Below are 12,845 nucleotides of genomic sequence, written 5' to 3' on the forward strand. Positions count from 1 at the left end.
TCAAATAATCGATAACTTATTTTCAAATAAATATTTACTTGAATCAAATAATTTTTGAAAAGAAAATTATTAAATTAAGTAAACTTTATTTGTACCAATATTTTGTATTTGAAACAAATACCGCACTCAAAAAATAATTATTTAGTTATTACTATTTTATTATTATTACTATTATTATTATTTACTATTTACTATATTATTATTATTTAATGAAAATAAATATATTTTTTTTTAATAATAGTTAAATTACACTCAGAAAAATGGTATATTTATCTCCGAGCCTACTAACTCATTTATTTGTTGCAAATATATTTTTTATTTCATTGAAATAAAAAATTTATTTGAGCCAAAGAAAAATTTATTTCTGACAAATAAAATTTTTATTTACGCCAAATAAAAAAAGTTAGTAGGCTCTGAGACAAATATACGTTTATTTAACTCAAATATATTTTATTTGGTTCAAATAAATAATTTCTCTGCGTGTACCGATTATTTGAATAAAATATTATTTTTCTGTAAACTTAAAGAAATAAACGAAAAGTTTTCAAAAAAAAAAAATTGAGCATCATCAATTTATATAAGAATAGAAAATAAAAATTAAAAATGAATGTATTTTTTATATAAAAACTTTTGAAAACTTTTTAAAATAAATCGAAATTCTAAATGATAAGCAGAAATTTCGAATTTTATTTGTAATTTTAAATAAACTATAATATTATAATGTATTCATGAAAGAACAATAAAAATTATTCATTTGCATTTACCCAATAAAGAAATATGACGTGTAGCCCCACTATATTCCGCTTTTTGATATATTTTTTTTTTCTTTACTTAAAAATAGAATTAGAAAATTTCAATAGAAAAAAATTTTTAAAACGTCAAAGCAGTTTTCCATAAGCAGGTTAGTTGTTAAACTAAAATAATTTTCTTTTTGTTCAGCATCCAAAATCACTGCAAAAGTAAAAAGATAAGATATATTTTTGATAAGAATAAAAAAACGTTTGTTTGGTCATTAAATATGAAGGTAGTAATTATTAAAATATTTCTTGACATAAAAAAAAGATACGGGGTTTTGTGCTGAAATTAAAAAAAAAAAAAAGATTTTTTTTTTATTATAAAAATCCTAATTCTGAAAAAAAATTTATTTGATTCAAATAATCGGTTACTTATGACTATTATCAAATATATATTTATTAGTATCAAATAAATATTTATTTGTATCAAATAATTATTATTTGAGATATGATATTAGACAAATTCTTTCAAATATAAAAATTATTGGTTCAAATACAGTTTATTAAATTCAATAATTTGGTTTCAAAAATTATTTGGTAAATATTTATTTGATAATATTCAAATAATCGAGGATTTGAATCAAATAAATTTTTTTTTTCAGTGAATTACATTCAAATTATTCTTACAGTTAGAAAATAAAATATTTCTAAAATAATAATTTGTTAATTTTATTTATTTTTGTTTTACAAAAAAAAAAAAAAATAAAATTGTAAAATGCATAAATTTTTTAATACCGCAATAGGAAATTTTTTAAATAAAACAACAGTTAAAATTATCATTTTGTAGTTTATGTCTATAAATTTTTAACTTACAAAAACTTTTTTTCTTTTAAATTTATATCTCAAATTTACAAATTTTATTTCTACTACAATATTTAATTTTTATTTCAGATTAAATAGAAAATTAAATACGTGAACCAAAAAGGAAAAAAAAAATGAAGATACTATCATGTATTTTAGGATTCATGTCATTTTTACAAATTTTACCATCACAACCATGTGAAATGCAATTTCAAAATTGTATATGTACAATAGAATCTATCTGGATAAGAAATTTAACATGTGGTGATTTTATCATTCAAATTGATAACAGTCATTCAAATACAGTGAAATTATCATGCAAAAATAATGCAAATTTATCGAATTTCAATTACAATATTAATTTTCATCATAATTTGAGTGAAAAAATAAATTTTCACAGCAGAAAACAACAATTTAAATTAATAAATTGTCATATCAAATCAAATACAGACTTAAGCAACATTTTTCAAGTAAACAACGTTAAACCTCGTTCCATTTCTCTCTTTATTCTCATGGAAAATAATGTCACACTCTCGAAATATAATAATTTTCAAAAATATGAAAACATAATTGAATTAAAAATTAAATCAAATAATTATTTAAAAATTCAACCAGAAACATTGGATAATTTAAATAATCTCAAAACAATTATTATTGAAAATAACAAATATGTATTCTTATCAAAAATGGTACTAAAAAATTTAAAAAATCTTTATCTGTATAATAATGAATATTTAAATTTTACAAATATTATATTAGAAAAACTCGAGATACTTGAAATTTACAATAATAGTTTGAAATTATTACCAAATTATTTGTTTAATAATTTGAATAATCTAAAAATATTAGATTTAAGTTACAATAAATTTGATGAAATTTCAAATATTGGAGAATTGAAGAATTTAAAAGAAATAAAATTAAATAATAATTTAATAAAAAACCTTTCAAATGATTTATTTAAAGGTTGCAGAAATATAACAGAAATTAATCTTTCCAATAATTATTTGAGTAAATTACCAGAAAATTTATTTTTTGGTTTAAATAAACTAAGTACGATAAATTTGGGTAGCAATGCATTGACAGAAATTTCAAAAACAATATTCAACAATTTAAATAATTTAGAAGAAATATTGTTGGATTTCAACAATCTGATTACACTACCTGTGGAATTATTTAAAAATTTATCAAAACTAAAATTCATTTATCTTAATGATAACAAATTTTTGTCATTACCTGACAATACATTTTTTGGCCTATGGAATATCAAAATAATTGACGTCAGTAACAATATGTTAATAAAATTTCCAAATGAAGTAAATACACAATTTTTGACGGACATCAATCTCAATAATAATAATTTAACACAACTCTCAAGTGATTTGTTTAAAAATGCAGAGAATTTAATAATAATTGAACTTCAGCACAATAGACTTAGCGAAATACCCGATTATTTCTTTCACGGTTTGAATAATCTTTATATTATAAATTTAACTGACAATATTTTAGTACGACTTTCAGAAAATTTACTTGGCGAGTTGAAACATTTAAGGCAAATATCATTTAAGATGAATCGAATAAAAATTATTTCGGAAAATTTATTTAATAATTGCACTAACTTACATTTTATTAATTTGGAAGAAAATAATTTAAATTCAATACCTGAAAACTTATTCTTTGGTTTGAATTATCTAACTTCGTTAAACATTGGTAATAATAAATTAGAAACACTTTCGGAGAAAATATTCGCAAATTTGAATAACTTAAAATACTTGTATCTAAATCACAATGAATTTGTTAATCTACCAAACAATTTATTTAAAATTTTACAAAATCTCATTCTACTTGATCTTAATAATAATTATTTATTTTCATTATCCGATAATCTATTCTCTGAATTAATAAATCTAAATTATTTATACTTAAACAGTAATTTCATAAAAAATATTTCAAATAATGCATTTAATGAATTAATTAAATTACGGGAAATTGATTTAAGTGATAATAAATTAATAACAATTCCAAAAGATTTATTTAAAAATTGCAAAATGATAAAATATATTAAACTCAACAGGAATAAATTACTTACAATATCTGACAATCTTTTATATTTAAATCATCTTAAAAATTTGGATCTAAGCAATAATAAAAATTTACAAATAACTGAAAATTTATTTAGAGACTTAAAAGAATTAAAATACATAATAATGGACAATAATAATATAAAAAATCTCCCAAAAAATTTATTTCAAAATTGTAAAAAAATAGTTTCCATCAAACTTATAAATAACAAATTAAAATATTTACCTGATAATTTATTAAATAATTTAGAACTAAAAGAATTATATTTAAGCAACAATTTATTGATGACACTTTCTGAGAATACATTTGGTACTTTATTGAAATTAAAAAAATTATTTTTAAATAAAAATCAATTAAAAACACTTTCACATAATTTATTTAAAAATAACAGTAAATTACAAACTATTGATTTGTCCTACAATGAATTGAAATTATTACCAGAAAAAATATTTAACAATTTGTATAATTTAAAATTTATTTATATAAATTATAATAAATTGGAAAATTTACCAGAAAATTTATTTGAAAATTGTACAAATTTAAGGGAAATTAATTTAGGTAACAATGAATTGAAATCATTGTCTGAAAATTTATTTATTGGCTTAAATAATTTACAAATTTTATTATTAAAAAATTTTATTTTATTTATTTTATTTTATTTAGAACATAACGGGACATGCCCTTTCGTACAAAAGTACTCCTAAATTCTAATAGTTACGTAAGTAACAATACAAAATATAAAATATTAACTAAATCTAGGTAGGCGCTATAATGGCTAAAGTTCATTATAAGTTTATACAGTAAAGAATAACATAAATCAAATTACATTATTATCAAAAGAGAAGATTAATTTTCGATAAATAGAATCTGCTTTACCATTATATCAATTAATTTCAAAAATAATTGTTATTGTTCAATAATACTGATTTTCTCTAAATCACAATGTATACATTTAGTTCTATATGTATTTCCTTAAATCACTTTCATAGATAGAAATAAAATAAGTTTATCTCAAGGAAGGGACACAACCTTGGGCACCAAGTGGGGAAATCACTATAGATTCTCCTTACACGCATCTATTTGGACTGTAAGAGTGGATGTGCGATTTCTAGGGGGGATTTTAATTATGGTAGGGATTCCACGCCGGTAGACCATTGACACATTCATTTCTCCGTCTAATCGACGGGTCTCTAGTTCCTCCCTCACTCTCTTAATCTCCTCCCTCTGCATAACCGTCCTGTCATTCGACATCCAAAGATCTTCCAACTCCCTTGAACGTGTTGAGTCTCTTTTGACACTTACAAATTTTTTTAGAATTACTTGTGCCTTCTCTTCCGTCTCACATACAATCTTAACAGGGCGAGGCTTACGAGAAACCTGCGCATTAGAACCCATTCTAAATGTGCGTATATTTTCAAGATCATCTGTTTGAATGAATTTTTTTAATTTATTCGTAACCACAGATTTCAAAGAACAACTATTATTTGACGAAGTGTCAAATTCTGGAAGATTAAATAAAACAAGATTGTTCTTTCTTTCATTTCGATCAACAAGTTCATTTATACAGACATTAGTTACTGAATTAGAATCAATATTTGTAGAACCATTTGCCTCAGATTTATCAAGTCTCTCTTCAACAACATTAAGACGCTCTGTCAAATCAACAACTCTGCTTTCCATATTACTCAGCCTACACAGTGTGTCATCGAGCTTTTTGTTGATATCTGACATGTTTTCAGTCATATTGGCAAAATTATCAGAAACTGTTGTTGATAAAACCTTAATAGCTCTCAAAATACTATCCAAGTTAACAGAGGTTTGTGAAGATTGAGAATTATTTGAAGGAGACAATGACCTAGGTTTACAACATTTGGTGAACGACCCATCAGGCAAAGTAGACAGCTGTAACGCACAGCTGGGATGATAAGGAAGATTACACTTCCTACACAAAGTAGGAATAGCACGTGTAATATCTTTACCACATTTTGCACAATTTTCAACACTAGAGGCCATTTTTGCACACAAATAATCATTCAAATAAAAATAAAAAGTAAGTTGAGCGAAAGCAGTTTCAATTGAAGTTAATAAACAAAAAACAAGTATATCAGTCCAATGTTAGGTTAGAAAAAATTCAAATCAGAGAGCCAAGTTAAGGCAAATGGTGCAGATAATAAAAAACTTTCACTAAAAACCAGCACAAAATAATGTTTATAACTATAAGGTTGTAAAAGAACAGACCAAACTTAAACCGTTTTATTTAAACAAAATCAACCGAGACACATGTGAACACGTGTTTAGTAGCTGCCACCTAGCGGCATTCATTATTATTCAAATAATAAATTGTTAAATCTTCCAGAAAAAATATTTAAAAATTTGTATAATTTAACATTTATTTATTTAAATAATAATAAATTGGAAAGTTTACCAGAAAATTTATTTGAAAATTGTACAAATTTAAGGGAAATTAATTTAGGTAACAATGAATTGAAATCATTGTCTGAAAATTTATTTATTGGCTTAAATAATTTACAAATTTTATTATTAAAAAATAATAAATTGTTAAATCTTTCAGAAAAAATATTTAAAAATTTGTATAATTTAACATTTATTGATTTAAATAATAATAAATTGGAAAATTTACCAGAAAATTTATTTGAAAATTGTACAAATTTAAGGGAAATTAATTTAGATAACAATAAATTGAAATCATTGCCAAGGAATTTATTTTTAGGTTTGAATAATCTCGAATCATTGTATATAAATAATAACATGTTAGAGAAACTTGAAAATAATTCATTTCAAAGTTTGATTAATTTAAAGTATCTAGGTCTTAATAATAATCATTTTTCTTTATTAAACAGTGAAACTTTTAAGAATCTCACAAAATTACAAAGTTTGGATATAAGCAACAATAAACTCAGAGAAATTTCAAATAATTTAATTATCATTTTATCTAAATTATCATTTTTCGATTTACATGGAAATCCAGTTATACAAAGAAAAAAATTTTTTAATTAAAAAATTTTACCTTCTAAATTTTTGAAATAATATAACAATATTTATAATTTTTGTAATTATTAATTGATTTGACAAATAAATTAATTAAAAAAAATATACATCGTTCAAATTCTATCTTGTCAAACTTTTATTCCTTTTGTTTTTTTATGCATCTTAATTTTTACATATATTTAGAAGAATTTTATATACAAAAAAAATATTTCATTCAAAAAATTAGTTACTTTACTATTATTAAATAAATATTTTTTTTTCGATTTAATAAATATTTATTTGTATTAAATAAATATTTCTTTGGATCAAATAAATATTTATTTGTATCAAATAATTATTCATTAGTACCAAATAATTATTATTTGAATAAATTAAAAGTTTATATTTTAAATACAGAAATTATTTATTCGAATACAGTTTATTTGATTCAAATAAAAATTATTTGATACAAATAAATATTTTTTTGATACAATTAAATGTTTATTTGAAATTTGAAAAAAGAAATTGAAATTAAAAAATACAGTTTATAGCTGTAATTAGACGCTTTATGTAGAAATTAGAAATTAAAAATCAAGTGTTTATGAATAGCACCGCTCCCATAAGAAATTTCAATATAATTTTCAAATTGCATGCTAATGGACCGTGATTGAAACGACCATAAGCCATATAGTTAAAGTTCTTTCGGTTAATGACGGGTGCGGCAAAATGCACGACCTTATTACTTGATTACCATCCATACATCGTATTTCTTTCTATATAGTATTAGCTGAAATCATCATTCAAATGGTTAAAAATCAATTTCAAGGTTTTGCAATATTTTAACCCAAATAGATTTTTAGAGTCAAAAAAATTATTTCACTCAAATAAAGTCACTATACAAAGTGAATTAAATTTTAATATATATAATATTTTTTAAAAATAATATTTATTTTATAAACAAAAAATAAAATAACAAAATTTATAATAAAAAAAAAAACTATTTGAAAAAAGATGAAATTTTTGTTTTTTTTATTTACCTGCAGGATAATTATAATGCACTTCACATTGCGGCTATGTATTCTAGAGAAGATGTTGTCAAATTACTATTGTCAAAAAAGGGTGTCGATCCCTATGTAACTGGTGGGGTATGTATGAATTTTATTTAAATTAATTGAATATTTATATTATTTTCTTTGTAATTTTTTTTATATTATTTTTGTTTTAATTTTGTATTTTTTTTTTTGACATGAACAGCCAAGACATCAAACGGCTGTTCATCTTGTTGCTTCAAGACAAACAGGAACTGCAACTTCGATACTTCGAGCTTTATTAGGAGCTGCAGGACGAGACATAAGACTTAAAGTTGACGGAGTGAGTATAATTTATTTGTAATTAATTAATTGAAATTAATTCATTGAAATTCAGTCACATTTGCCCTAAAAATCAGTAGAATTATTACTGATTTAAACAGACCATCTGCATTATCATTAATCGGTAAAACAGATTTGACTGGAATAAATCTACATTATCACTAATCGGTAAAACAGATTTGATTGAATTAAATCTGCATTATCACTAATTGGTAAAACAGATTCGACTAATGAGAAAATAAATTCTACTGATTTAAATATACCATCTGCATGATCATTAATCGGTAAAGCAGATTTGATTGAATTAAATCTGCATTATCACTAATTAGTAAAACAGATTCGACTAATAAGTAAAGAATTCTACTGTTTTTCAGTGAATTATAATTGAAATTCAGTCACATTCCCACTGAATATCAGTTGAATTATTACAGATTTAAACAGACCATCTGCATTATCATTAATCGGTAAAACAGATTTGAGTGAAATAAATCTGCATTATCACTAATCGGTAAAACAGATTTGACTGAATTGAATCTGCATTATCACTAATTAGTAAAACAGATTCGACTAATAAATAAAGAATTCTACTGATTTTCAGTGAAATATAACTGAAATTCAATTAAAAATTTGACTAAAACGAATCAAATGCAAACTGAAATGAAAAATTCAGTAAAATATTCATATTTAGAGAGTATTAAATTTTTTTTTCAAATTTTTACTGTTGAAATTTTAAACAATATTTCGTTGAGAGAAAATTTTTTCGCGTGGTTAAGGGCATAGCTCCCAGAGGTAAAAGTTTGAATTAGCAGATAAAGATTTTTTCTATGATGGTTCCATTTTGAAAGCTCTAGCTGCTGCATATAGCTCGCGTGACAAGGGTTAGCTAGGTATCACAGCCTGGCACCGAGTTCACCATATAATTCTTCTTCTTCTTCTCTCTTTCTCTCTCTCTCTCTTTCTCGTATTCTTATTCATCGACATCAACTTTTTTTTCCCTTACTTTTTTTGTTCTCTAGTTTTTTGTAATGCTTTTGCCAATGCTCCATATGTAAACGTTGAACTTATATATATTTTCTTCGTTCGTATATTGACTGTCGAAGAGAGTGCCAAGAAACACGAGAAGATATGAGAATACGTCCCATTAGAATAATCTGTAATCGAGCTATGCCCTTCGACCGACAAATGCATTTCTTTTGCGAGTGTTAGTTTCCAGCGCAAAGCTCATCCTAACACTTGCATATTTTAGTCTATCGCGAGTTCTTCAACTGTCTTCATCAACTTTTTTTTTCTTAAATAGACAAAAAAAAAAGAAAAGTGTCTCGAGTTTTTAGAAAAATAGCCATTTTCTCGATATGAAGACATGCCCATTAGAAAATACCCGGATGAAGTCGATGGAATTCATGATAGAACTGATGTGCATGTTATTGACTTTATACACAAGAATAAACTTTTGGCAGGTGTTGCCAACGTTTGGAGGAAGGCTTTCAAAACTGTTGAGGATGCACGAGTAGGTTCAAGTTTTAAGCCTGTTTTTTTTTTAATAGCTTTGCAAAGTTAATATTTCTTAATTTTATTGAAGTATTTAATTAAATCTCAATTCTATATTTTTCAATAGAATTTAAACCTGATTCTTTATACTATTTTCATATTCTTCTTTATTGATAGGTCTTCAAAATTATTGTGTGATTTTATCCAATTCTTTGAAATCTGAAGAATCTTATCTTCATCTTATCTTCATCTTGAATATTTCTGTCATTTTTAGATTCTTTTTTTATTTCCGCAATCTTTAGAATTGGTTTCCTATTTGTACAGAACATAAACTATAAAATCAATAAAATGCATGTTGTATATAGTAACTTGTGTCACGAAATCATCAAAGTGTTTCGACTTATGGAAAAGTTTAGCACTGGTTCATTAGTTATATAATTAGATTAAAAATATTTGAATACTTCAATATTTTTTGATAATTAGTCCCAATTGTTTAGGAAACAATTTTTTTTATATCTAAAACTGTAATTATATTAAAATTTTCTTTTCTAAATAGCGTGGCAAAATTCCTCTTCTTCTCGCAGTTGAAGCTGGTAATCAATCCATGTGTCGAGAACTTTTAGCCCAACAGGCTTCAGACCAACTTCGCGCCACAACACCTGCAGGTGATTCCGCATTACATTTAGCAGCTAGAAGAAGAGACGTCGATATGGTTCGAATTCTTGTGGATTATGGTGCTACAGTGGACATGCAGAATGTAAGCATTTTTCAAAAAAATAAAATTAGCATGTTATCAGAAAAATTCTAATTCTTTAAAAATTTAATGCCATTATATTTCTTCTCTATGATTATAAATTAATGTATTTAAAAAACAAAATGGTTTTTGTAAAGAAACCATCACGATAAGCCTTTTCAAAAGGTCAAGAAAGATTAAATTCCATGTTGCATATTTCTAACTAAAGGGTATACAAAGTAAATTCCAGTGCATACTTTAATTTATGTAATTACAGTTTTTGTGGGACCTAAAACCCATGCTATAATTATTTAAATGCGTCAAAAATACATTGGATTTTTCTCATCAGTTTCAAGAATGCTTTCGCGACAGTATTACGGATTTCTTTATAGTCTCCGAGTTCTTTTGTTTTCAGGGAGAGGGTCAAACAGCTCTTCATATTGCAAGTGCTGAAGGTGATGAAACTCTAGTAAAATATTTCTACGGTGTTAGGGCTTCCGCTGCAATAACCGATCATCAGGATCGTACACCTATGCATTTGGCTGCTGAAAATGGCCATGCTTCAATAATCGAATTGCTCGCTGATAAATTTAAAGCAAGCATTTTCGAGAGGACCAAAGACGGTTCGACTTTAATGCATATAGCATCATTGAATGGTCATTCAGAATGTGCCACCATGTTGTTCAAAAAGGGTGTCTACCTTCATATGCCCAATAAACGAGGTGCTCGTTCAATTCACACGGCTGCTAAATATGGACATGTGGGAATCATCAGTACTTTACTTCAACGTGGGGAAAAGGTTCGTATATCGTATATCCTAAAATTTTCTTCAGAATGATTCGAATTGAAAATAATTAGGTGGATGCAACTACAAATGACAATTATACCGCATTGCATATCGCTGTGGAAAGCGCGAAACCTGCCGTTGTTGAGACTCTCTTGGGTTACGGTGCAGAGGTGCACGTCAGAGGTGGAAAACTTCGTGAGACGCCACTTCACATAGCTGCCAGAGTCCCAGATGGCGACAGGTGTGCGTTAATGTTACTAAAATCAGGCGCTGGTCCAAATTTGACAACAGATGATGGACAAACACCGGTACACGTTGCAGCTAGTCATGGAAATTTGGCAACACTTAAACTCTTATTAGACGATGGTGGAGATCCTATGTTTAAGTCCAAAGTATGAAATTTTCAATATTGTATTTTTGTTTTAGAGGAAAATTGTCTTTTTTTTTATAGTCATGATTTTTGTAGAGTGGAGAGACACCATTGCATTTAGCATGTAGAGGTTGTAGAGCAGATGTGGTTCGACATTTGATTGAATTCGTCAAGGAGAAGAAAGGACAGGAATTAGCGACGGCTTATGTTAATAGTGTAACAAATGAAGGAGCAAGTGCACTTCATTATGCAGCTCAAATTGAACCACCCGATGTGGGAACACCTGGTGATGATAGGGCAGTGATTCGAGCACTTCTCGAAGGTGGTGCCGATGTTTCTCTACAGACGAAATTAGCTCAAGAGTCTGCATTTCATCATTGTGCCGTGGCGGGTAATAATGAAGTGCTATCGGAAATGATTAGCAATATGTCAGCAACGGAGGTTCAAAAAGCTTTGAATAGACAGAATGCAGTTGGTTGGACGCCTTTGCTGATTGCTGCACATCGGGGCCATATGGAATTGGTTACGAATCTATTGGCAAATCACGCGAGGGTTGATGTTTTTGATCTTGAGGGTAGATCGGCACTTCATTTAGCGTCCGAGCATGGATATCTTCAAGTTTGTGATGCTCTTTTAGCCAATAAAGCATTTATTAATTCAAAATCTCGTGTTGGAAGAACGGCTCTTCATCTTGCTGCCATGAATGGTTATACTCATTTAGTTCGATTTTTGGTACAAGATCATGCAGCGGCAATAGACGTGCTAACACTCAAAAAACAGACTCCTCTTCATTTGGCGGCTGGAGCTGGTCAGTTGGAGGTGTGCAAGCTGTTGCTTGAATTAGGCGCCAGCATAGACGCAACCGATGACCAGGGCCAGAAGCCAATACATGCAGCTGCGATGAACAACTACGCTGAAGTTGCTCAACTCTTTCTGCAGAGGCATCCGAGTTTGGTGATGGCATGTACCAAGGATGGTAATACGTGTGCGCATATTGCAGCAATGCAAGGAAGTGTTCGTGTCATTGAGGAATTGATGAAATTTGATAGACAGGGTGTTATTTCCGCTAGAAATAAATTAACAGAAGCAACGCCACTTCAATTAGCTGCCGAAGGTGGTCACGCTGAAGTTGTTAAAGCTTTAGTAAGAGCTGGTGCTTCTTGCGCTGATGAAAATAGAGCTGGTTTTACTGCTGTTCATCTTGCTGCCCAACATGGACATGGTCAAGTTTTAGAAGTTATGAGATCCTCTCAATCATTAAGAATTTCCAGTAAAAAACTCGGTGTCACAGCTCTTCATGTGGCTGCCTATTTTGGTCAAGCAGGTGAGTTCTAAATGTAATCTAAAATAATTTTATCTTCAGAACTTACTTCAAAAGCAAAAATCTAACCTAAAGATTCCAATCGTCATTAATGGGGCTTATTATGACATATGA

General features: G+C 27.1%; 1 protein-coding gene across 6 annotated transcripts in view; it reads left to right on the plus strand.

Moving 5' to 3' along the window:
* The window catches only part of LOC127287631 (serine/threonine-protein phosphatase 6 regulatory ankyrin repeat subunit B), a 32,197-nt gene that overhangs the window by 5,572 nt on the left and 13,780 nt on the right, over positions 1 to 12,845 (plus strand). For all 6 annotated transcript variants that reach the window (XM_051314661.1, XM_051314666.1, XM_051314662.1 and 3 more), the window contains exons 3-8: positions 7,706 to 7,807; positions 7,917 to 8,033; positions 10,077 to 10,277; positions 10,669 to 11,052; positions 11,112 to 11,432; positions 11,507 to 12,734. In XM_051314661.1, the coding sequence (XP_051170618.1) occupies positions 7,706 to 7,807; positions 7,917 to 8,033; positions 10,077 to 10,277; positions 10,669 to 11,052; positions 11,112 to 11,432; positions 11,507 to 12,734 (2,353 nt within the window). The remainder of the gene's footprint in view (positions 1 to 7,705; positions 7,808 to 7,916; positions 8,034 to 10,076; positions 10,278 to 10,668; positions 11,053 to 11,111; positions 11,433 to 11,506; positions 12,735 to 12,845) is intronic.

The sequence above is a fragment of the Leptopilina boulardi genome, unplaced genomic scaffold (assembly GCF_019393585.1).
Source record: "Leptopilina boulardi isolate dan_hultmark-lab unplaced genomic scaffold, ZJU_Lbou_2.1 LbouV2_372, whole genome shotgun sequence".
NCBI classification, from domain to species: Eukaryota; Metazoa; Arthropoda; class Insecta; order Hymenoptera; family Figitidae; genus Leptopilina; species Leptopilina boulardi.